General features: G+C 48.1%; 1 protein-coding gene across 1 annotated transcript in view; it reads right to left on the bottom strand.

The window, feature by feature from the left end:
* The window catches only part of mmp15b (matrix metallopeptidase 15b), a 51551-nt gene that overhangs the window by 21281 nt on the left and 8054 nt on the right, over positions 1 to 22216 (bottom strand). The window contains exons 2-7 of the mRNA XM_068741885.1: positions 15533 to 15681; positions 15101 to 15223; positions 13555 to 13862; positions 3245 to 3406; positions 3160 to 3162; positions 2887 to 3068 (exon numbers count right to left, since the gene is read on the bottom strand). Coding sequence (XP_068597986.1) covers positions 2887 to 3068; positions 3160 to 3162; positions 3245 to 3406; positions 13555 to 13862; positions 15101 to 15223; positions 15533 to 15681 — 927 coding nt within the window. The remainder of the gene's footprint in view (positions 1 to 2886; positions 3069 to 3159; positions 3163 to 3244; positions 3407 to 13554; positions 13863 to 15100; positions 15224 to 15532; positions 15682 to 22216) is intronic.

Below are 22216 nucleotides of genomic sequence, written 5' to 3'. Positions count from 1 at the left end.
GAATCCAGGATCATCACCAAAATGTTCTCAACTGTTCCTGGTAAGATACTGAAAATGCCATCGAGATCCGTCCAAACGTTTTTGAGTATCTCGCTAACAGAGACAAACAAACGGCAGCGAAAACACAACCTGGCGGAGAAAATGACGCACAAAATGCAAAAAATTCACCTTTCGGGGGGGGGGGGGGGGGCAGAAACAGAGATAGTCATCACGACTCTCTACGGATCAATCACCCCCCCCTTTTTTGTCCACCTACGTTGTACTTATTATGTGTATTTTTAATGTAATACATGCTACTGTTTGACTGTACTTGGACTGTAATACATACTACTGTTTGACTGTACTTGTACTGTAATACATGCTACTGTGTGACTGTACTTGTACTATAATACATGCTGCTGTTTGACTGTACTTGTACTGTAATACATGCTACTGTTTGACTGTACTTGTACTGTAATACATGCTATTGTGAGACTGTACTTGTACTGTAAAACATGCTACTGACTGACTGTACTTGTACTGTAATACATGCTACTGTGAGACTGTACTTGTACTGTATTACATGCTGCTGTTTGACTGTACTTGTACTGTAATACATGCTATTGTGAGACTGTACTTGTACTATAATATATGCTACTGTTTGACTGTACTTGTACTGTAATACATACTACTGTTTGACTGTACTTGTACTGTAATACATGCTACTGTGAGACTGTACTTGTACTGTAATACATGCTACTGACTGACTGTACTTGTACTGTAATACATGCTATTGTGAGACTGTACTTGTACTGTAATACATGCTACTGTGTGACTGTACTTGTACTGTAAAACATGCTGCTGTTTGACTGTACTTGTACTGTAATACATGCTACTGTGTGACTGTACTTGTACTATAATACATGCTACTGTGTGACTGTACTTGTACTATAATACATGCTGCTGTTTGACTGTACTTGTACTGTAATACATGCTACTGTTTGACTGTACTTGTACTGTAATACATGCTATTGTGAGACTGTACTTGTACTGTAATACATGCTACTGTGAGACTGTACTTGTACTGTAATACATGCTGCTGTTTGACTGTACTTGTACTGTAATACATGCTATTGTGAGACTGTACTTGTACTATAATACATGCTACTGTTTGTACTTGTACTGTAATACATGCTACTGTTTGTACTTGTACTGTAATACATGCTACTGTGTGACTGTACTTGTACTGTAATACATGCTACTGTGTGACTGTACTTGTACTGTAATACATGCTACTGTTTGTACTTGTACTGTAATACATGCTACTGTGTGACTGTACTTGTACTGTAATACATGCTACTGTGTGACTGTACTTGTACTGTAATACATGCTACTGTTTGTACTTGTACTCTAACATTCTATCTAATAGATATATTCAATGTGACGCTTGTTATGTGTCGTTCTTAAGTTCTCTGCCATGAAATACAAGCAGCTTGTCTTTAAACTCCACCTGAAAGTAGCTGAATGAATATTCATGAATTACCGCTCACAATAATACGCTAACGCTGAAGCAGCTCCAATTCACTGGTTTAGCAGGTCTCTGGGCTCAACGCAACGCAGTACATCGTCAGAAACTACGAACGTGAAGCTGCTGCTGATCGGGACGTCCGTTTTAACACCGATTGCTGCTATCTGGACGCGCTTCACGGATGTGAATGAAAGCCAAAATACAAAAATAGCCGTCTGGTCATGTGCAGCGAATGTGCAGCCGAGCCTCATAAGTGCTGCTCAGAGTCAGACACTTCCTGTCCAACGTAGGAGATATTTATACACTGATCTTGTGCATCGGCTACTTGTACCACAATCTATCTGTGACAACACTCCAAACAAAACCCCCACGAGACCGGCGTTACAGCAGTCGTCATGTCGCTCTCCATTTCACCATTTACATGTGCTGGGGGGGGGGGGGGGGGTCTCGTTAAAATGTGACTGACCTGCTACTGCCAATCACTGTTAAATGCCAAAAGTGTGACATTTGTTAAAGTTTGCAGTAAATTCTGGGTGTCCAGCTCTGTCTAATATCAGGGAACCAAAAGCTGGACGCACTCAAACACATCACCGCTTACCTTTCTGGTGCTGCACTAATACGAGGATTAAACATTCCTACTGACACTTTTCAGATATTTCCATGTACTCGTACACTTCAGACAAGGTGCAAACAAACACCTTGGAGCAACGTGTAGGCCATTTCAGAACAAAAAGCAAAAATCATTTCTTTTAAATTCATGATCTTTAGGCTTCTGAAGATCATACGAGCTCCAAGGACAGTCAGGTTCTTCAAATGAAGATCCAGATTTCGGGGTTTTTTGAGGGACTTCACATGACAGAGGTTTTCCTTATGGGTGAAATCATCATTTAATTCCCGATCACATAAATATTATGACGAGGAACGTGTAATGCCAAAACGCATATGTGGAATCGGAAAACAACTACGGGGTAACTATATCAGATCATAGAGACCAGCAAAGCACAGCTAAATGATCTGTGCTGGCGTGTCTCTCTGGCGTATTCCTGCTGCTTCGTCGTATAGTTCATGTTTTCTTGTGGTGTCCGGAGGCCCCTGAAGGAAACACCGGGCCACACCCCACCACTTTAACGGTGTTCCATCTCATAGAACATACCAGCTGGTTTACAATCCACCTGATTGAGAGCAGACCACTCGCTCGCCATGCACACGCCATTAGCCTCCTATTGACTCAGCTAACCTGTGAGGAAATCACCTCGGATGTCTAATGAAGTATTATTAATCTGAACGTGTCGCTCTAGCTCGTTGTGATCATTGACTGAATCGAGATAGCAGTGGCAGAACTGAAAAGGACATTAGTTCTTGACCCTCAAACCATTTACCTTGAAAACAAACATCTCCCCTCGGAGCATGGCAACAGCGTCAAAGTTTCCTTCACAGATATTGGGTCCATAGTGATCTGGTCTTTCAGTGGTCCTGGGGCGGTCAGGGTGCCGGGGAGGTGTTTGAGGTGGCCTGGCGGTCACTGTGGGCAGGGCCTGGGCGGGGCCACTGTCTGGTTGACCTGCAGGAAGAAACAAGGAGGGTTTATCATTCTAACATTTTACCATTTTACCATTTTACCAGGATCTGGGACGAGTGTTTGAGACACACACTGCCTAATTACAGCAAACCTATTTGGAGTTATATACAAAAGCTTTTTTATTATTTTTTTCAGGAGAGTCAGGACAATAATCTCACCGTAGATCTGTTGGATGCCTCGGCGGTCATCATCAGGCAGCTGGAAGTTCTCAGTCTCCATCCACTGGTAGAACGGAGCCATGATGGCCAGTGGGTTGTTGGAGTGCTCTAAGCCCAGAGCGTGGCCCAGTTCATGGACTGCCACCAGGAAGAGGTCATTGCCTGCAAAGACTCACATATTAATGATGTGAATCCATCCCTGTTTGTGTTGCATGGCCTTGTGGGAGGAATTGTTTGAGGCTACACGACATGAAAGAAGTGTGTTGATGAAAAAAACCAGGAATACAAAAGCTGCACGTCAGAGTGGATCTCGCTGCTAAATACGGGCAGTCAATATCACAATCACAAACTAGAAAGACAACCAGAGACTGCAGACCCCGCCTCCAATAGACTATTGGATCTTGTGAGACAGTAAACAGGGCTTCCGGATCAGAGGGGCCAAACCTGCTCTAGCTTGCTGCTCCGGAACGTACTACAAGACTCCTTCTGGACTCTTTTTCCCATCATGCCATTCGTGTCCCTCCCTCTTAAAGTGGCAGTTTACAGCACAGGCACAATTCCAGATGTAAAAATAATTCTAGAATCTGGATCCAGATCCGGATCAACGCCATTCTCGGGGAGGACCGAGCCACGGACAGAATCTTGCTTGTGTAAAAATATCAAGTCGATTGGGTTACTAGTTTTTGAGTTATGCGCTCGGACAGACAGACAAACAAACAGACAAACAGACAAACGGACCCAATTGCAATACCCTCGCCTCCCCTTCGGCGAGGGTAAAAAAACAAAGCAAGCATCATATAAAAACAGAAATAGGCCAGGCAAAAAAAATGTTACAAAGCATAGACTTAAAGAACTAAGGAAATTATTTTCAAAAAAGGAAGGGTCCAGTTTTAAAAGCATGTATTACTGTGGTGCTCTCAAGGGAATTCCACAGGGTAGGGGCTGTATGGCAGAATGCCCAGTCGCCCATGGTGTGGAGCCTGGTTTCGGTTGGCAGGTTTTGGGCAGAGAAGTGTGAGGAGGGTTCCTAGTTTTTGAGTTATGCGCTCGGACAGACAAACAAACAAACAGACCGACAGACAGACAAGCAAACATACAACAAACAAACAAACATACAAACACACCCAATTGCAATACCCTCGCCTCCCCTTCGGCGAGGGTAATCACCAAAGCAATGGTTGCTGATTAAAAGCACACAACTCTAAATCTCTTCAGCTGAAACATGCATCAGCTTCCTCTCTGGACACACTGTGACCCTTAAAACTGAACGTGTTCCTTTAAGCTTGCCTCTTCAGACAGGCCAGCACACATTTGGGTACTTCCCTCGGTCAATAACTCTTTATTGCAGGGGCCTACTCTCTTTGACCTCTGACCCTGCTAGCCATTTCATCAGACCTGATGGCCTCTGCTGAGTGATCAGATTTGCACTGTTGACATGCTGTCAGTGGTTTGAGGCTTGGTGATGGGGGGGGGGGGGTTGCAAAAACACATTCAGGAAATCATCTTCCCATTATCGAGTCACATGAAGGTTCTCATAGCGTATTAAGCCAATACTGACCGAGGGGAAATAGCTGAGGGTCAGACTCAGAGAGAGATGGGGGGGGGGGGGGGGGTTGTGATAGTTCCTCACAAAGAAGACTTTGTGAGGAACTATCACAACCATTCTCTTTGACAGAAAAGAGGAATGCACTTCAGAATTCTCAGTGAAGTTAGAAGCTCAGTCACCATTTAGACACGAACGAGTCGCATTCAAGCCTGTGAAGCCTCGTTCAGCCGTTTACCACAGCCTGGTGGCGCTCAAGGGGGCTCCCAGAGAAGAACGGTCTCACCAAAGCATCACAGGACTCTGTCAGAAGGGTTTATTGTCCATCACCAGATTAAAAATCATGCAGCCAAATATTGTAATTTACTAGCAATTCTCAGAAAGGGTGAAACACAGCAGCTGGAAATGGTAGTTAAAAATATCCAAACATTTCCATTAGCTCCAAACCCCCCACAATATTTCATTTTATTAGTTTTGTAAATAATTTCATTTTAATTAGTTGATTTGTCTATAAAACTAGTCAATGTATCTGTAAAATGGGATACATTATCAAATAGTAAGATTTGTCATTTACAATTACCGGTATATAGAAGAGAACAAATGCCATGTGTTTCACAATGATTAATGCAGTGGAATAACATAATTGGTCTTTCATCACAGAAGCAAAAGTACATCAGCGATAAGGAGATAAAAACACATCATCACTAGTGAATCTAGTCTCTAATGAAGACCGTGTCCGTAAAAGGTCCAAACTAATTACCCCCCCGAGGTACTTAGATGTGGTTCCGTAATCGCCAGCGTTGGTTTGTTTGTTTGTCAGTCTGATAGCAGGTTAACTCAAAAAGTTACTGACGGATCTTAATAAAATTATCGGGAAATGTTGGGAACGTCAGCAGGAACATGATGATGGTGATGACCCAGAAGAGATCCTGGATTATGGATCACTTTGACATTTTTGTTAACATTGCAGTCAATGGATCTTAAAATGTGTTCTTCAATATCTCAGATGATTATTGACAAATGCTTCTGGAATTTGACACAGTCATGTAGGGGGGAGGTGTTCTGGATTTGCAGCTCACAATGACATTTTTCTTTCTTTCTAATAACACATCCAAGAACACTATCCACGACCACCGACTGCTTTCCATCAACCTTGAAAAGCATTTTCTTGTCCACAAACAACGCAACGCCACCAACCTTCTTACTTTCTCTATTATTTACCGAATTTTCTGGAATTTGAAACAATCAAGTCGAGTTGGGAATTCTATCTTACCAATGGATTTCATCTGGATCTGATCCGGAATGAGGTCAGGAAAACATTTCAATTTTAACATTGAAAATTCCATTTAGGGATTTAAAAATCAGTTAAAAAATACGCATTCACCTTTACTTTTCATGTTGGTGTATAAAGATACCAGAACAATCTAGAACCTTCTGGTGCTGATCCAGTTAGGAGGGGGACGAGCTGCTTGGCGGAGGTCTGTGCTCTGAGTGGACTAGAATCTAACAAAGGCCAGACGGACTGTAATTAGTTTCTACTTTGCTTTAAAGTTGTTGAAGTACTGTAGCACAACAAAGGGACCCGTCTCGAGATATCACCGATTGGAACACACTCCCACTCACTGACATTCCACCATCTCTGTGATCTGTATTGTCATGGCCTAAGGCAGGTTAGGACCCAAACTCGAGGCAGACGAGCAAAAGTGCGAACAGAGCTTTTATTGGCGGGTAGGACAGGCAGGTCAGGCCGACGGGTCCAGGGAGCATGCACGAGGGAGCCCAAGGGGCAGGCGAGGGTCAGACACCGGGTGACCAGGCAGGTCCGGCAGACGAAACACAAGGGGCAGGCGAAGAGGCAGGGTCCGGGAAGCAGGCGAGGGTCGGTGCACGGGAGGTCTGGTCTGAAGGGCTGGAAAGCAGGAAACATCACTGACAATCTGGCGCCGGTGTGGTGACTGAGCTGAGCTCAAGTAGTGTCCGGGCTGATGAGGTGCAAGTGGTGGCAGGAGCACAGGTGATGGGCATGAAGCTGATTGCAGGAGCTCTGAGAGGTGCAGACAGGGAGAGAGTGAGGGAATGGCCCCGCCCCGCCTCGAGGCATGACAGTACCCCCCCCTCCAGGAACGGCACCCGACGTTCCCCCAGGCCGGCCGGAGCGGACCCGAAGGCGCAGGCCGGTGCCACACCGACCAGCCGGGCGAGCGGAGGGGGCCCGGAGGCAGGCCGAAGCAGGCCGGAGCCGACCGGCGTGACCCCGGAGACGGGGACGGCCGGGCAGACGCTCCTGGAGCCAGGCAGGCGGAGGCGAATGGCAGCGGGGCTGAGGACCTTGGGCACAGACGGGGCCAGTGGCGACGGAGTCAGGCATGAGGGGCTGGCGGCGCGGGAGGTCCCGTCTGGATGCGGCGGCGGGTTTCGGGCCCTTCCGTTCTGGACCCAACCCGGGAACACAATCTCCCCCCGGGAGGACAGGCCACAGGCAGGAGATTAACTGCGCGGACACATGGACGATGGGGCGGAAGGGAGGGGCCCCCAGTGAGGCTGGAACCCCGGGGGACCTGCTGAGGAGCTGTGGAAGGGGGAATAGCCGACGTCAAGCAGGAGGACAGACAACGAGGACTCCACTCCCGAACCGACCCGGTTGCCCAGTCAATCAGGGGGTTGTGGCGCCGGAGCCATGGGTACCCGAGGACAAGGGGCTGGTGAGGTGCACGGATCAGGAGGAAAGTCAGGGTCTCGACATGGTTGCCAGCTAGGAACATGGTGAGGGGGCGGGTCCTGTGCGTGACTTGGTGGAGGAGGCGGCCGTCAAGGGCTGTGGCCTGGATCGGCTCGGTTAACGGCTCCATGCCCAGTCCCAACTGGGTGGCCACAGCGATGTCCAGGAAGTTATCGCCTGCACCAGAGTCGATAAGAGCCGCTACCTGGTGGTCCCCTCCAGGGCAACGGAGCCGGGCTAGGGTCGTACGCCGAGGAGGCTTTTTCCGGACAGTGACCCGGCTCGCGAGTCTTGCCTCTTTAACGGACAGGTGCTGACAAAATGGCCGGGCTGACCACAATACAGGCAGCAGCTTTGTCGCAGACGGCATTCCCTCTCCGCCGGCAACAAACGAGACCGGCCCAACTTCATGGGTTCTGCAGTGCCTTCCTCTGCCGGGGCTGCCCCACCTCGCGGGATAAAGGGGAAAGGGCCCCCCGAGGATGCAGGGGCGAAGCGGCCCTTCTCGTCCCTGCGCTCCCGCAGGCGCGCATCGATGCGGACAGCCAACGCGACCAGGGTGTCCAGATCCGCCGGAGGATCGCGAGTCGCCAGCTCGTCCTTTATGTCCGCCGACAGCCCGTGGTAGAAGGCGTCGCACAACGCATCCGGGTTCCATGCACTCTCGGCCGCCAGAGTGCGGAAATGGATGGCGTAATCAGTGACGGTGCGCCCTGCTTGCACCACCGTCATCAGGCCCCGGGCGGCTTCTCTCCCGGGGGTGACCTGGTCGAAAATCTTCCAAATCTCGGCGGAGAAACGGGACATGGAGAAGCAGACGGGGGTTTGCCTCTCCCACTCCGCCGTCGCCCAGCCCCGCGCTCTCCCCGTAAGGAGAGAGACGATGTAGGCAACGCGGGATCGCTCGGACGGGAAAGCGGAGGGCTGCTGCTCGAATACCAGTGAACATTGGACCAGGAAGGGCCGACAGGTTCCTGGGGCTCAGGAGCAGCGTTCAGGCGGGGGCAGCCGCATCTCCGTGGGGGCTTGTCCTGGGCTGGCGGGACCGCGCTGGCTCTCTGCCATTTTCCGGAACTGCTCCTGGAGAACAGTCACGTAGCGGTCCTGTCGGGCTCCGAGGGACTGAAGTGCCTCGGCCAGGGACGCCAGCTGCTTCTCATGGTGCTGGATCGGGTCGTCAGGGCTGCCTGCTGGGTCCATCTTCTGGCCAGATTGTTCTGTCACGGCCTAAGGCAGGTTAAGACCCAAACGCGAGGCAGACGAGCAAAAGTGCGAACAGAGCTTTTATTGGCGGGTAGGACAGGCAGGTCAGGCCGACGGGTCCTGGGGGGAGCAGGCAGGAGGGAGTCCAAGGGGCAGGCGAGGGTCAGACACCGGGTGATCAGGCAGGTCCGGCAGACGAAACACAAGGGGCAGGCGAAGAGGCAGGGTCCGGGAAGCAGGCGAGGGTCGGTGCACAGGAGGTCTGGTCTGAAGGGCTGGAGAGCAGGAAACATCACTGACAATCTGGCGCCAATGTGGGTTCTGCAGAACAGCCTGACACAGTAATGACCTCCAGAATGTGGGTTCTGCAGAACAGCCTCACATTAATGACCTCCAGAATGTGGGTTCTGCAGAAAAACAAATGTTGTACCTCCTTTGCTTGTTAATTTTATGTTTTATTTGTTGATTTTATCGCTTGTTTTTATGTTTTTTTATACTATTGTGCACTTTGAGGTTTGCTTTTAAATATAAAGTGCGTTCAACATAAAATGTTTTAAAAGGTGTTTATTCAGGTATGCAGGGATTGAGGGGACTGAGGGCAGAGCTGCATTGACTATTTTAAATGCCAATCCCATTTTGAGTTGTTGAACCCTGTCTTCTACCCTGAGCCATTTTAGGCTAGCAAAATGTCCAGGAAGAAGGTGGGTCATGGGCCCCAGATTGAGGAGTAGCCGAATCAGTTTGTTTTGGGAGGTTTGGAGCCTGGTTTTCAGGGACATTTTGATGTTGTAATACCAGGAGGTGCTAGCATAGTCAAAGAGGGGCTGAACGAGGACTCCAGCAAGAGTCCGGAGAGCACTTTTGTTGACAAAAGCAGACATTCTGCCCAAAAATCTTGTTCTCTGATTGATTTTTTTGATCACCTTAGTTTCCATACTATTGCCAGACAGGTATTTGTCAAGAACACAGCCCAAATAGGTAATCTCTTCTTTGCTGGAGATGACTGTATTATCGACTGTGACCTTGAAATCATTAACATTTATCTCACTTAGAGAGTGTTTAGACCCAAAAAGAATAGATTCTGTTTTACCGAGGTGTAGTGACAGTTTGTTATCCGTAAGCCAAGTACGGATTCTGGTGACCTCAGAGCTGAGAGCCTCCTCAACCTGCACTTTGTCCTCTCCCGAAATCAGGAGTGCTGAGTCATCAGCAAACAGGAACAATTTGCAGTTAACTCTTTTACCTTTGAACATTCAGAGATTAGATTATATAGAAAAAGTGATGTTATACATATGTTACGGAGGCTGTCTCGCTGCCTCTGCGTTGTGTTGTTTTGTATCAAATAATGGAAAGTCCACACACGGATGGGTTCTGTCGTCACGTTGCCTGGATTTATACAGAAAAATGTACATTAGCACATCTCGGGGACCGCTCTCGTCCACTGCTCCTCATAGCGTGTTCAGACACGAAGTGCTGGGGGACAGCTCCAAACCGTAAATACCCCGAGATGTACATTAAAACAAAAACGAAATAAAAAAACCTGTGTACCGTATTTTCCCGACCATAACGCGCACCTAACATCCTTTAATTTTCTCAAAAGTTGACCGTGCGCCTTTTACGTGGGGCACGGCATTCAAAAATCAGTCCAAATGTTTTAGTACGACGAAGCCGCACCGCTAGACGGATTGTCGGAGCGTTACGGCTGCCGTCGTCAGGAGCCTCGCAGAGTGATGCGTACCGGTGCTGTCCTTCAACATAGTATTATAATCAGGAGCCTCGCGGAGTGATACGTACCGGTGCTGTCCTTCAACATAGTATTATGGTCAGGAGCCTCGTGGAGTGATACGTACCGGTGCTGTCCTTCAACATAGTATTATAGTCAGGAACCTCGCGGAGTGATACGTACCGGTGCTGTCCTTCAACATAGTATTATAGTCAGGAGCCTCGCGGCGTGATACGTACCGGTGCTGTCCTTCAACATAGTATTATGGTCAGGAGCCTCGCGGAGTGATACGTACCGGTGCTGTCCTTCAACATAGTATTATAGTCAGGAGCCTCGCGGAGTGATACGTACCGGTGCTGTCCTTCAACATAGTATTATGGTCAGGAGCCTCGCGGAGTGATACGTACCGGTGCTGTCCTTCAACATAGTCAACTCTTCAACTCTTAGTCAAAAAGGTTCCCAACCCCTGGTCTAAACCCAAGTGAAGCTAGCTAACGAGCTAACTAGCAAACTAGCTTATCATCATCACCCCCGGTGGATTAACCAAAGAACTCCAACCGTTCACCGTTAAACTGTGAGCTGCGTGGGAGCGTTGGATGACAGAAGGAGAACACACGTTCACCAAGACAGGGAGGCGACGCCGGGCGAGTTTCATCTTGAGAATAAGTTGAATAAAGTTTGACTTATCTGACTGTTTCGTTTCGCTCAATGCGCCTTAAAACCCGGTGCGCCTTTTGTATAAAAAAGACGCGTTCATTGATGTTGCGCCATAATAAGGTGCGCCCTATGGTCGGGAAAATACGGTAATTATAAAAGGAAAACAAGACAAATACATTAATCGAAAATAAATAAATTATTCCCATTTATGCAGGATTTAACGTTACTACTATTTACTCCATTACACATACAGGAGGACTAAAAGAAGGTATAACAGTATGGAAGCGCGGAAGGCAACGGAACATGAACTAAAGACTGTGTCGACTTAGAGCAGCGTCCCCAGTCTTTTTCCTGCCACGGACCGGTTTCTTGACAGCCGCTCCTCTGCTTTGCGGGTCACGGGAGTTGCTGGGGCCTCTACCAGCTTGCTATGGACGAGAGACTGGGTACATCTTGGACGCGTCGCCAGCACATTGCGGGGCCACAAAGATACAGACAGCCACTTACGCACATGATCACACCTACGGACAATTTTGAGTAATGAATTCACCTAATTTGCGTGTTTTTGGAGGCGGGAGGAAACCGGAGAACCCGGAGAAAACCTACGCAGACACGGGAAAACATGCAAACTGTGCACAGACAGACAGATTCAAACCCAGTACCATCTTGCTGTGAGGCAACAGCGCTACCCACTACGCCAGAGGTAGTGGTTAGCTGTGTTAGTTGTGAAGCCCCACAACTTTTAATAACTATTAAATGATTATTACACCAATATCTACTCAAGCACATTTGTTGATGTTGTTGTTTTCTTTAAATCAACGGTGATTGTACTGATGGACCATGTGCCACATATTATGCAGAACGGACTTGGTGCGTGATTCACCTACATAAACCTGTATTTTAAGTATGACTCCTGGTATTGAAGAAGCGTTTTTTTGTTTTTTTTCTTGGAGGTAATCACCAATCACCTATATTTCATGTTTTTACCCATACAGGGGTGAGCACACAAGGAGAACATGTAAACTGTATAGAGAAACAAACTTTGCACTTCGTAATGTGGACCTAATACAGAAGAGGCTAATCAGGGAAATCAGCGTAATCAAAAGGGTAGACAGAGAGAAAGACAAGTATATACTGTAGAACAAAACACGATGTCAGGAGAGAGCGCTTCAAGTTCATAAGTCTGTATTATCCCCGTAAGGCAATTTGGTTTTTCGCAATAAAACATAAACTGGCTGAATTAAACCTCAACTCTACTTAGATGTGGCGGAATGCTATTGAGATCATTCTTCTGCATGCTTATTGAGTCTGATGTCCACAATTACACTCAGACATCATACAGGCCAGCTCAACATCCACCCACCTATAGCTGGTGTCTAGGGGTTACCATTTAGTGGTTTGCTACTACTGTACTTTCATCGTGTCCCATCAAGGGTCGCCACAGCAAATCAACCTTCTCCACTTCACCCTGTCCTTTGCATCGTCCTCCCCAACACCAGCCACTCTCATGTCCTCCCTCACTACGTCCATGTCTCTTCTCCTGGGTCGTCCTCTAGCCCTGTCCTTTGCATCGTCCTCCCCAACACCAGCCACTCTCATGTCCTCCCTCACTACGTCCATGTCTCTTCTCCTGGGTCGTCCTCTAGCCCTGTCCTTTGCATCGTCCTCCCCAACACCAGCCACTCTCATGTCCTTCCTCACTACGTCCATGTCTCTTCTCCTGGGTCGTCCTCTAGCCCTGTCCTTTGCATCGTCCTCCCCAACACCAGCCACTCTCATGTCCTCCCTCACTACGTCCATGTCTCTTCTCCTGGGTCGTCCTCTAGCCCTGTCCTTTGCATCGTCCTCCCCAACACCAGCCACTCTCATGTCCTCCCTCACTACGTCCATGTCTCTTCTCCTGGGTCGTCCTCTAGCCCTGTCCTTTGCATCGTCCTAACCAACACCAGCCACTCTCATGTCCTCCCTCACTACGTCCATGTCTCTTCTCCTGGGTCGTCCTCTAGCCCTGTCCTTTGCATCGTCCTAACCAACACCAGCCACTCTCATGTCCTCCCTCACTACGTCCATGTCTCTTCTCCTGGGTCGTCCTCTAGTCCTGTTCCCTGGCAGTTCCATCCTCAGCATCCTTCTACCGATATAGTCCCTGTCTCTCCTCTCATCAAAGTCTGGTCTCTCTGACCTTGTCTCCAAAACGTCTAACCTTCACTGTCCCTCTCATTGCCTCATTTCTAAAGTTTCAAAATTTATTTTGGACATTTTTTTATTATTTAACATTTGTTTCCACCTTTATTTATTGTCCTCTTATCTGTTTCTTGTTAGTTGCTAGTTGTTGTGTCCTGTCTTGTAAGTACTTTTAGGTTTTAAATTATATTTCTCTATAGTATTTGGAGGGAGAATTGCTAGTGTTCCAAATGTCCAACATACATCAGGTATTCAACATTATACTGGGAGGAATTGTTTACCTTGTACATTCTGGTTTCCTATTGTCCAAGGTTCATCAGAGTCAAAATGTGTGTCCCCACCCATTCCAGGTCCAGGAAAGTAGGCATGAGCGAGGAAACCCCCTTCTCCATCAAAAGGAGAGCTGTCTCCGTGAAAACCCGAAGCAAAGAAGATCATGATGTCGGGTTCCTTCCGGCGTCCATACTTGATCTCCTGGTATGGGATTTCATCAAAGGTCAATGGGGTCATGCCCTCCCAGACTTTAAAAGCCTGGCGGATGGCTTCATATGAGTTATACTCTCCAATCTTTGGAGTGTAGTTCTGGATACTAGGCAACACAGGAGGAGAGAGAAAAATAAACCTCACAAAGGCTCATATCTCCAAGTCTAAAGTCAAACATTTAAAAAAGTAAAAATCATAAAAGCTCAGTAACTTGAACTAGAAACCACAGAAAACAATACAGTGGAACCTCGGGTTATCGAACGACTTGGTAGTCGAACTTGGTTTTTTGAAAAAAATGAGTTTAAAATGCCTCGGAAGTCAAACAGAGTTTCCATTATTTCTTATGGGAAATATAGTACAGTAGTCCCTCATTTTCCGCGGGGGTTACGTTCTAAAAATAACCCGCAATAAGTGAAATCCGCAATGTAGTGATCTTTATTTTTTTTACAATTATTATACATGTACTTAAATGTTTTAAGGCTGTAAAACCCCTCACCACACACTTTATACACGTTTAACAGTCAGGCATTAATCTAAATAGATTGTTTCAGTATTATAGAATAAAACCAAAGATCAAAACCTTTTCAGAACTAAACATTTGTTTGAGAAATATAAATATATAGTACGTACAGTAAACGTTTTCCTGTTAATAATGTTAAGGCGTGCAGGTCGAGGAAAGAGCTGCTTGGAGTGCAGAAGAACAAATATTCTACTCGTGCTGTCTTTAGCCTCTCATGCTGCTTTATTGGATAGCTTAGCACAGCGGAACGGCAGCGGCTACATGTATAAACAGGAAGAAACAAAACCCAAAAGGGACGTGACGTTTATGCTCCTACAAAATAAAAGCCTCTTTTCACAGAGAATAAGAGCGCTATAAAACAAACGCTTAACAAATAAACATGATAGCTTTTAGAAATAACAAATTTAATTTTAATGATCAACCTACGAGGTTGAACACATGAGAAGTTATTAATAGCAACTCGCGCGTATTTCCCAGTTCCTCCGACCGCGCCTCTTCGTCCTTGCGCCGCTTCAAGACGCATTCAAGTGCAAAAATAATATCTGAAAAATTGCTTTAAAAAACTCCGCAAAAAAGCGAGGTCGCGGAAGATGAACCGCATTATATCGAGGGACTACTGTATTACAGAACGAATTATGTTTGAGAACCGAGTTTCCACTGCGCTTAACTCAGCAATATATAAAATAATTTAAATCTTTAAATATATTTTTTTAATTCAAAGTCTTTGTTAGTAACAAAGACTTTGCAAATTTAATGTGCATTTGTAGCAAGTCAGGTTCTCTTTCAGCCAATTTGAAGCATCTCCTTTATTTTTGATCTTCTACCTGTAAGTGAGATGGTTCTTGCTCCATTTATGCCCAGTGATTGCAAAACGTTTCCGCCGAACATTAGTTTTGATCTGGCCTCCGAACTTGTCAGGCACACCGCATCGGGGTCTCTTCATGGCACTGATGGAGCGGAAAGAAGGTTCGTATATGTTTTTTGAAAAGGAAGTGGCACCCAAGAGAAGTGATGAATGGAGTGATGTTAAAACCCCAGAGTCCTCTTGTTGATATTTCTGCACTATTTTGTACTGAATAGGTGCCGATTGCAGCCAGGCTGCTGAGCAATTACTCATAAGCACTGAGGGAGGGAAGATTTGACAAGTAAATGCAGACACTGGCCAAATTGTAATACCATATTCTAAGTTCATTCCAAAACAGGTTTCAGTGCTGTTTCATATTACTTGTGTAAATGTATAAAAACATCTTGCTGACCTGATGGTTCGAGGGTCCATTCGTCCAGTGACCTCCAGTCCATAAAACTGCTGCATGTCACTGATGGCGTGGGATAGGACCTGAGCTGATCGCATCGTTGACATCTGCCTGCTGGGCTGGGACAGGTAACCGTACATCCTCAGCCACGACTGGAAACGAGCATAAAAGAATCTGTTATGAGCAAGGGCATGTCACTTCGAGTCAGACGCTGGCTGCTTGAATCAGTGCTGATTAAGTTTACATCCTGAATTCGTTTAGTCCACGAGAGGGCATGTTGAGATGAATCCTTTAGTCCTCAACAGTAGACTCTACACAGCTGTGGGATGGAACAATTTTTGTTAAATCAATAGCAGAATTTCTGGAATTTTTGGAGGTGGTTTCCTCCCGCTTCCAAAAACATGCAATAGCACAACCGATAACGTTGGAAAATGAATGAAGATGTGATGGACAGAGTCGTGATGACTATCTCCGTTTCTGCACCCGTGAAAGGTGAATTTTTATGGCAGTTTTGAATGAGGCCAACAGTCAACGATCATGTCGCCGGCACTATCGTTGTCTACCGGGTTTTACGGTCCCGTGGGCTCACCACCCATAGGAGGGACCAGAGGGGTCGGGTGCAATGTGAGCTGGGCGGCAGCCGAAGGCGGGGACCTTGGCGGTCCAACCCTCGGCTCCAGAAACTAGCTCTAGGGACGTGGAACGTCACCTCTTTGGTGGGGAAGGAGCCTGAGCTGGTGTGCGAGGTTGAGAAGTTCCGACTGGATATAGTTGGCCTCACCTCGACACACAGCAAGGGCTCCGGAACCACTCTTCTTGAGAGGGGTTGGACTCTCTTCCACTCTGGAGTTGCCACTGGTGAGAGGCGCCGGGCAGGGGTGGGGCAGGGGTGGCAATGCTTATTGCCCCCCGGCTCAGTGCCTGTATGTTGGAGTTTACTCCAATAAACGAGAGGATAGCTTCCCTCCGCCTTCGGGTGGGGGGACGGATCCTGACTGTTGTTTGTGCCTATGGTCCAAACAGCAGTTCAGAGTATCCACCCTTTTTGGAGTCCTTGGAGGGGGTACTGGAGAGTGCTCCTTCTGGGGATTCCCTCGTTCTCTTGGGGGACTTCAACGCCCATGTTGGCAATGACAGCGAGACCTGGAGGGGTGTGATTGGGAGGAATGGCCCCCCTGATCGGAATCCGAGTGGTGTTTTGTTATTGGACTTCTGTGCTTGTCACAAATTGTCCATAACGAACACCATGTTCAAGCATAAGGGTGTCCATATGTGCACTTGGCACCAGGACACCCTAGGCCGCAGTTCGATGATCGACTTTGTAGTCATCTCACCGGACTTGCGGGGGCCTGTCTTGGACACTCGGGTGAAGAGAGGGGTGGAGCTGTCAACCAATCATCACCTGGTGGTGACTCAACTCGGATGGTGGGGAAGGATGCCGGACAGACCTGGCAGGCCCAAAAGTATTGTGAGGGTCTGTTGGGAACGTCTGGCAGAATCTCCTGTCAGAAGGAGTTTTAACTCCCACCTCCGCGAGAGCTTCGACCACGTACCGGGGGAGGCAGGGGACATTGAGTCCGAGTGGACCATGTTTGGTGCCTCCATTGTTGAAGCGGCCGATCGGTGCAGTGGCCGTAAGGTGGTCGGTGCCTGTCGTGGCAGCAATTCCAGAACCTCTTGGTGGACACCGGTGGTGAGGGATGCCGTCAAGCTGAAGAAGGAGTCCTATCAGGCCTTTTTGGCCTGTGGGACTCCAGAGGCAGCTGACAGGTACCGAAAGTCCAAGCGGAGTGCAGCTACTGCGGTTGCTGAGGCAAAAACCCGGGCATGGGAGGAGTTCGGTGAGGCCATGGAAAACAACTTCCGGACGGCTTCGAAGAGGTTCTGGACCACCATCCGGCATCTCAGGAGGGGGAAGCAGTGCATGGTCAACACTGTGTATGGTGGGGATGGTGCGCTGCTGACCTCGACTCGAGACGTCGTAGATCGGTGGAGGGACTACTTCGAAGACCTCCTCAATCCCCACCGACATGCCTTCCAGTGAGGAAGCAGGGCCTGGGAACTAGTAGGTGAGCTCCTCTATCTCTGGGGCCGAGGTTGCCGAGGTAGTTAAAAAGCTCCTCGGTGGCAAGGCCCCAGGGGTGGATGAGATCTGCCCGGAGTCCCTTAAGGCTCTGGATGTTGTAGGGCTGTCATGGTTGACACGACTCTGCAACATCGCATGGACATCGGGGGCAGTGCCTCTGGATTGGCAGACCGGGGTAGTGGTCCCTCTTTATAAGAAGGGGGACCGGAGGGTGTGTTCCAACTACAGAGGGATCACACTCCTCAGCCTCCCTGGTAAGGCCTATTCAGGGATACTGTAGAGGAGGGTCCGCCGGATAGTTGAACCTCGGATTCAGGAGGAGCAATGTGGTTTTCGTCCTGGCCGTGGAACTGTGGACCAGCTCTACACCCTCGCCAGGGTCCTGGAGGGTGCATGGAAGTTTGCCCAACCAGTCCACATGTGTTTTGTGGATTTGGAGAAGGCATTCGACCGTGTCCCTCGGGGAGTCCTGTGGGGGGTGCTCCGGGAGTACGGGGTGTCGGACCCCCTGATACGGGGTGTCCGCTCCCTATATGACCGGTCTCAGAGCTTGGTCCGGCAGTAAGTCGGACCTATTTCCAGTGCGGGTTGGACTCCGTCAGGGCTGCCCTTTGTCACCGATTCTGTTCAGAACCTTTGTGGACAGAATTTCTAGGTGCAGCCGGGGCGTTGAGGGGGTTCGGTTTGGTGACCTCAGGATTGGGTCACTGCTTTTTGCAGACGACGTGATCCTGTTGGCTTCATCAGGCCGTGCCCTCCAGCTCTCACTGGATCGGTTCCAGCCGCATGTGAAGCGGCCGGGATGAGAATCAGCACCTCTAAATCCGAGGCCATGGTTCTCAGCCGGAAAAGGGTGGAGTGCACCCTCCAGGTCGGGGAGGAGATCCTGCCCCTAGTGGAGGGGTTCAAGTACCTCGGGGTCTTGTTCACGAGTGAGGGAAGGATGGAGCGAGAGATCGACAGACGGATCGGTGCAGAGCTGAGCCGAAAGGCGAAGCTCTCGATTTACCGGTCAATCTTCGTTCCTACCCTCACCTGTGGTCACGAGCTTTGGGTAGTGACCGAAAGAACGAGGTCGCGGGTACAAGCGGCTGAAATGAGCTTCCTCCGTAGGGGGGCTGGGCTCTCCCTTAGAGATAGGGTGAGAAGCTCAGTCATCCGGGAGGAGCTCGGAGTAGAGCCGCTGCTCCTCCGCGTTGAGAGGAGCCAGATGAGGTGCATCTATTCAGGATGCCTCCTGAACGCCTCCCTGGTGAGGTGTTCAGGGCACGTCCCACCGGGAGGAGACCACGGGGAAGACCCAGGACACGCTGGAGAGACTATGTCTCTCGGCTGGCGTGGGAACGCCTCGGGATCCCCCCGGAAGAGCAAGAAGAAGTGGCCGGGGAGAGGGAAGTCTGGGCTTCCTGCTTAGGCTGCTGCCCCCGCGACCCGGCCCCGGATAAGCGGATGAAGACGGATGGATGGATGGGTTTTACGGTAATATGCACCACCGTTACCGGGAACCGGTTCTCCGGTCCCAAAGACTGGGTGCACCCACACCATCCGTAGGGATCGGGTTAAAGAAGCCTTTTTTGTCAAACTGGAGAAACCATCCCTGAACAGAGGAGGTGAGTCACAAGATTAATTTACACAAAGTAATAGTTAGTGACACTTCAAGTGTTTTCTTCCGTGGGTGTCGCGCTGTAAAAAATAATGTGTATCTCTGTGTGTGTGTGAGTAGGAGCAGGAAAAAATGTGGGGAAACTGAACTGGATGTGACCCTGACCCACCCTCTGCCTTTAGAAAGCATCTAACATACTTACACACATATATGAACTTCCTGAAACCATCTAAATAAACACAATCTCTCTCTCTCTCTCTCTCTCACGCACACACCAATTGGATTCGTAAAGGAAACAGGTACCAGGTCCATCGTCCTCTTTCTTTCTTTGCACTTTAAAGATGCACGCAGCAAAATGAAGTGAACCTAACCCACCGTAACCCTAACACCAACTCACCAAAACCACACATGAACAACACTGGTGTTACAACCAGTGTTGCAAATTATGGAGGGATTCATGAGGGAGGCCAAAAGAAAGGGCGTTACAGTAATCCAAGCGGGAGGGGACAAGGCTGCGCACAAGGACGTTTGTGTGTACCCAGTCCAGTGATTTCGGCTCCACACACTCTTTCTCTGTCCCTTCCAAGTAAGAAGGTTGTCGGAACAAGGGCAGAGCTGTATTGCTGTTGTCTCTAGGCTGAAGAAGACCTGCTGCTCCTCACGTAGACAGGCAGCACTCATCCATGTGTGTGTGTGTTCGTTAGGCACCATGTATTAAATGGTCTTTCAAAGTCCTTGGAGCTTACTTGAAAAAACAAAACCAAGCAATAAACAAGGAGTTGTAAAACCTGCCAGGTGTGTGTGTGTGTGTGTCGACTACAATGTCAGCCAAGATCCTAACAGAGCTTTTATTCCGACACTTGGTCTGTTGCCATCTCTTAAGGCCCAAAGCCATGCCAAGATGATGGATAAGTAAATGATATCGCGAGGCAGAGGCCCAGACAAACAGCTGGAGAAAATGCCATGTGCAATGTGAAGAGTGCGTGATGTACACACTCGACACCCAGTGCGAAATGCCAGGACGGCAACAGAGGATAGCATGAGCTGAGAATTAGCCAGCACAGTATTTCTGTCAGATGTTTTATGCTTGCTGTACTTAAAGCAACGTTTCAACAAGCTAAGATTCTAAAAGATTAACATGTATTTTTACTTTCTTTTTTAAGTCTATCAACAGCAGATATAGCCAATACTATCTTTATGTAGATGACTTACGTGCCACTCCCCTACATTGAGGGTGCTAACAACCTCTGAGTGAACAGGTCTGCTGTCAACATAGGTTAAGAAGGATAACCTTTGATTGATGCTGTTCAGTTCTGAAGTGGAGCTGATTTGAGAAAATCACTTGTTTCACAAATAGAAGCTGCTGCTGGATGTTTCTTCCATGTTGTGGCATGCTCAGGCAGTGTGATAAAGCCTCTAGCAGCACACACAAAACCAATAACCAGCTGCCTGTCAGTCGACCTTTCAAAAGAATGAGAAACTTTCTGTGATATTTTCTGAAGTCCATCTTGCTTTGTGGTCATTGCTGCCTGGCGGTAAATCAAACCAACTGGACTAAAAACTTTACTTTGGGAAGATATTCGTTTGTTTTACTCCTGCACTGGCAGTTTCCATGTTTGGAATTCGAAAAAAAGGCACAGAGGAACAGAAACAGATGCAAGTAGAATAAAGACTGAGGACGTTCGCTGCTCTTGTCCTTGTCACCAAGGATGGCACTCCTACTTACTATCACCTTTCAAGTTTATGGTTCCATCTCTGTGCTCTCATCTTCTCTCTCTGCCCTCAGACAGAGGGGTCCATTGTATTTACGAAGATGCCTGGAGTCCCAGGCACAGCATGCTTGCGTGCGTGTCCCAGTTATTAAACAGCTGTCACATTCAGATATCACATGCTACACAGCTGAGACTGACCACTGGCATCCCTGTCAGCTTTCTCTCTCCATCTTTGTCTATGTCTCGTAAATAATTCTGTAACAGTTCCCTACTGGCCATTGCTGTGAAACTTATTTTCAATAAAAACATTTAGTCACACTTCTAGTATACATATATGTATTGAAACAAATGGAGCAAAGTATTGGTTATTCATGTTGTCCTAAGCTTATCTTCACTGTCCTTTATTCAATTCAATACTTTGCCATTTGACATACCGTAAATTCCGGACTACAGAGCACATCTGATTAAAAGCCGCATGTGCTAATTTGAGAAAGAAAATAAATTTTGTACCTGTTCAAGCCGCACCGGATTTTAATCCTCAGGCTTAAACAGCCCTAAAAATGAACTAGTACTATTGTGGCGTATATAAAATTAATCCAAACGCCACGGTGGGCTAAGTCGAAGGGGTTAAAACATTGAAGACGCGCACGCAGTACGTTGCACAGGCCTTGACAGATTTATTCTGCTCCATCTCGCAGAGAGAACAGTTTGAGGACTTACTTTGGTTGTTGTATCGGTTGACAGTAAATACCTCATTGCCAGTGCGATCTGCCGTTGTTTCCGTCGCATCTATCCTGCGTTCATGTTCATGCGGTCAACAAAAGGTTTCTCCTCACGCTCACCCCACCAGCATAACACGGCCACACACTCTGACACCGCGCAGGTGAGCGCACACAAATAAAGCCTCCACTCCAGCTGTGCCACGCCCCAATCACCGTGGCGTGGATGCGCACACACCCAGCACGCGCACACCCCAGCGCGCGCACACACCCAGCGTGCGCACATTGGCTCTTACATTCCGGCTCCTAATTATTAAGTGATAATAATTACCCATCACCATTAACTTATAGGATAAAGAAAAAACATATACCAAGGGCACAAAGTGACACATAATAAGGCTGTCAGAGTCCAGTCAATAGAAATGTCCATACGGCATCCAGAACTCTTCCTGTAATCCATGGGTACGAGGGTGCCATTTTATCCACAAGTATCATGACATCCTCGGGAACGAAGTCCCTTTGAGCGCTGTGCCATTTCTGTCGCTCTTATAATCCCCTCTGAGGGGA

The sequence above is a fragment of the Brachionichthys hirsutus genome, chromosome 1 (assembly GCF_040956055.1).
Source record: "Brachionichthys hirsutus isolate HB-005 chromosome 1, CSIRO-AGI_Bhir_v1, whole genome shotgun sequence".
NCBI lineage: Eukaryota > Metazoa > Chordata > Actinopteri > Lophiiformes > Brachionichthyidae > Brachionichthys > Brachionichthys hirsutus.
The sequence above is the reverse complement of the archived record's forward strand: the minus strand, read 5'-3'. Positions and strand labels throughout refer to the sequence as shown.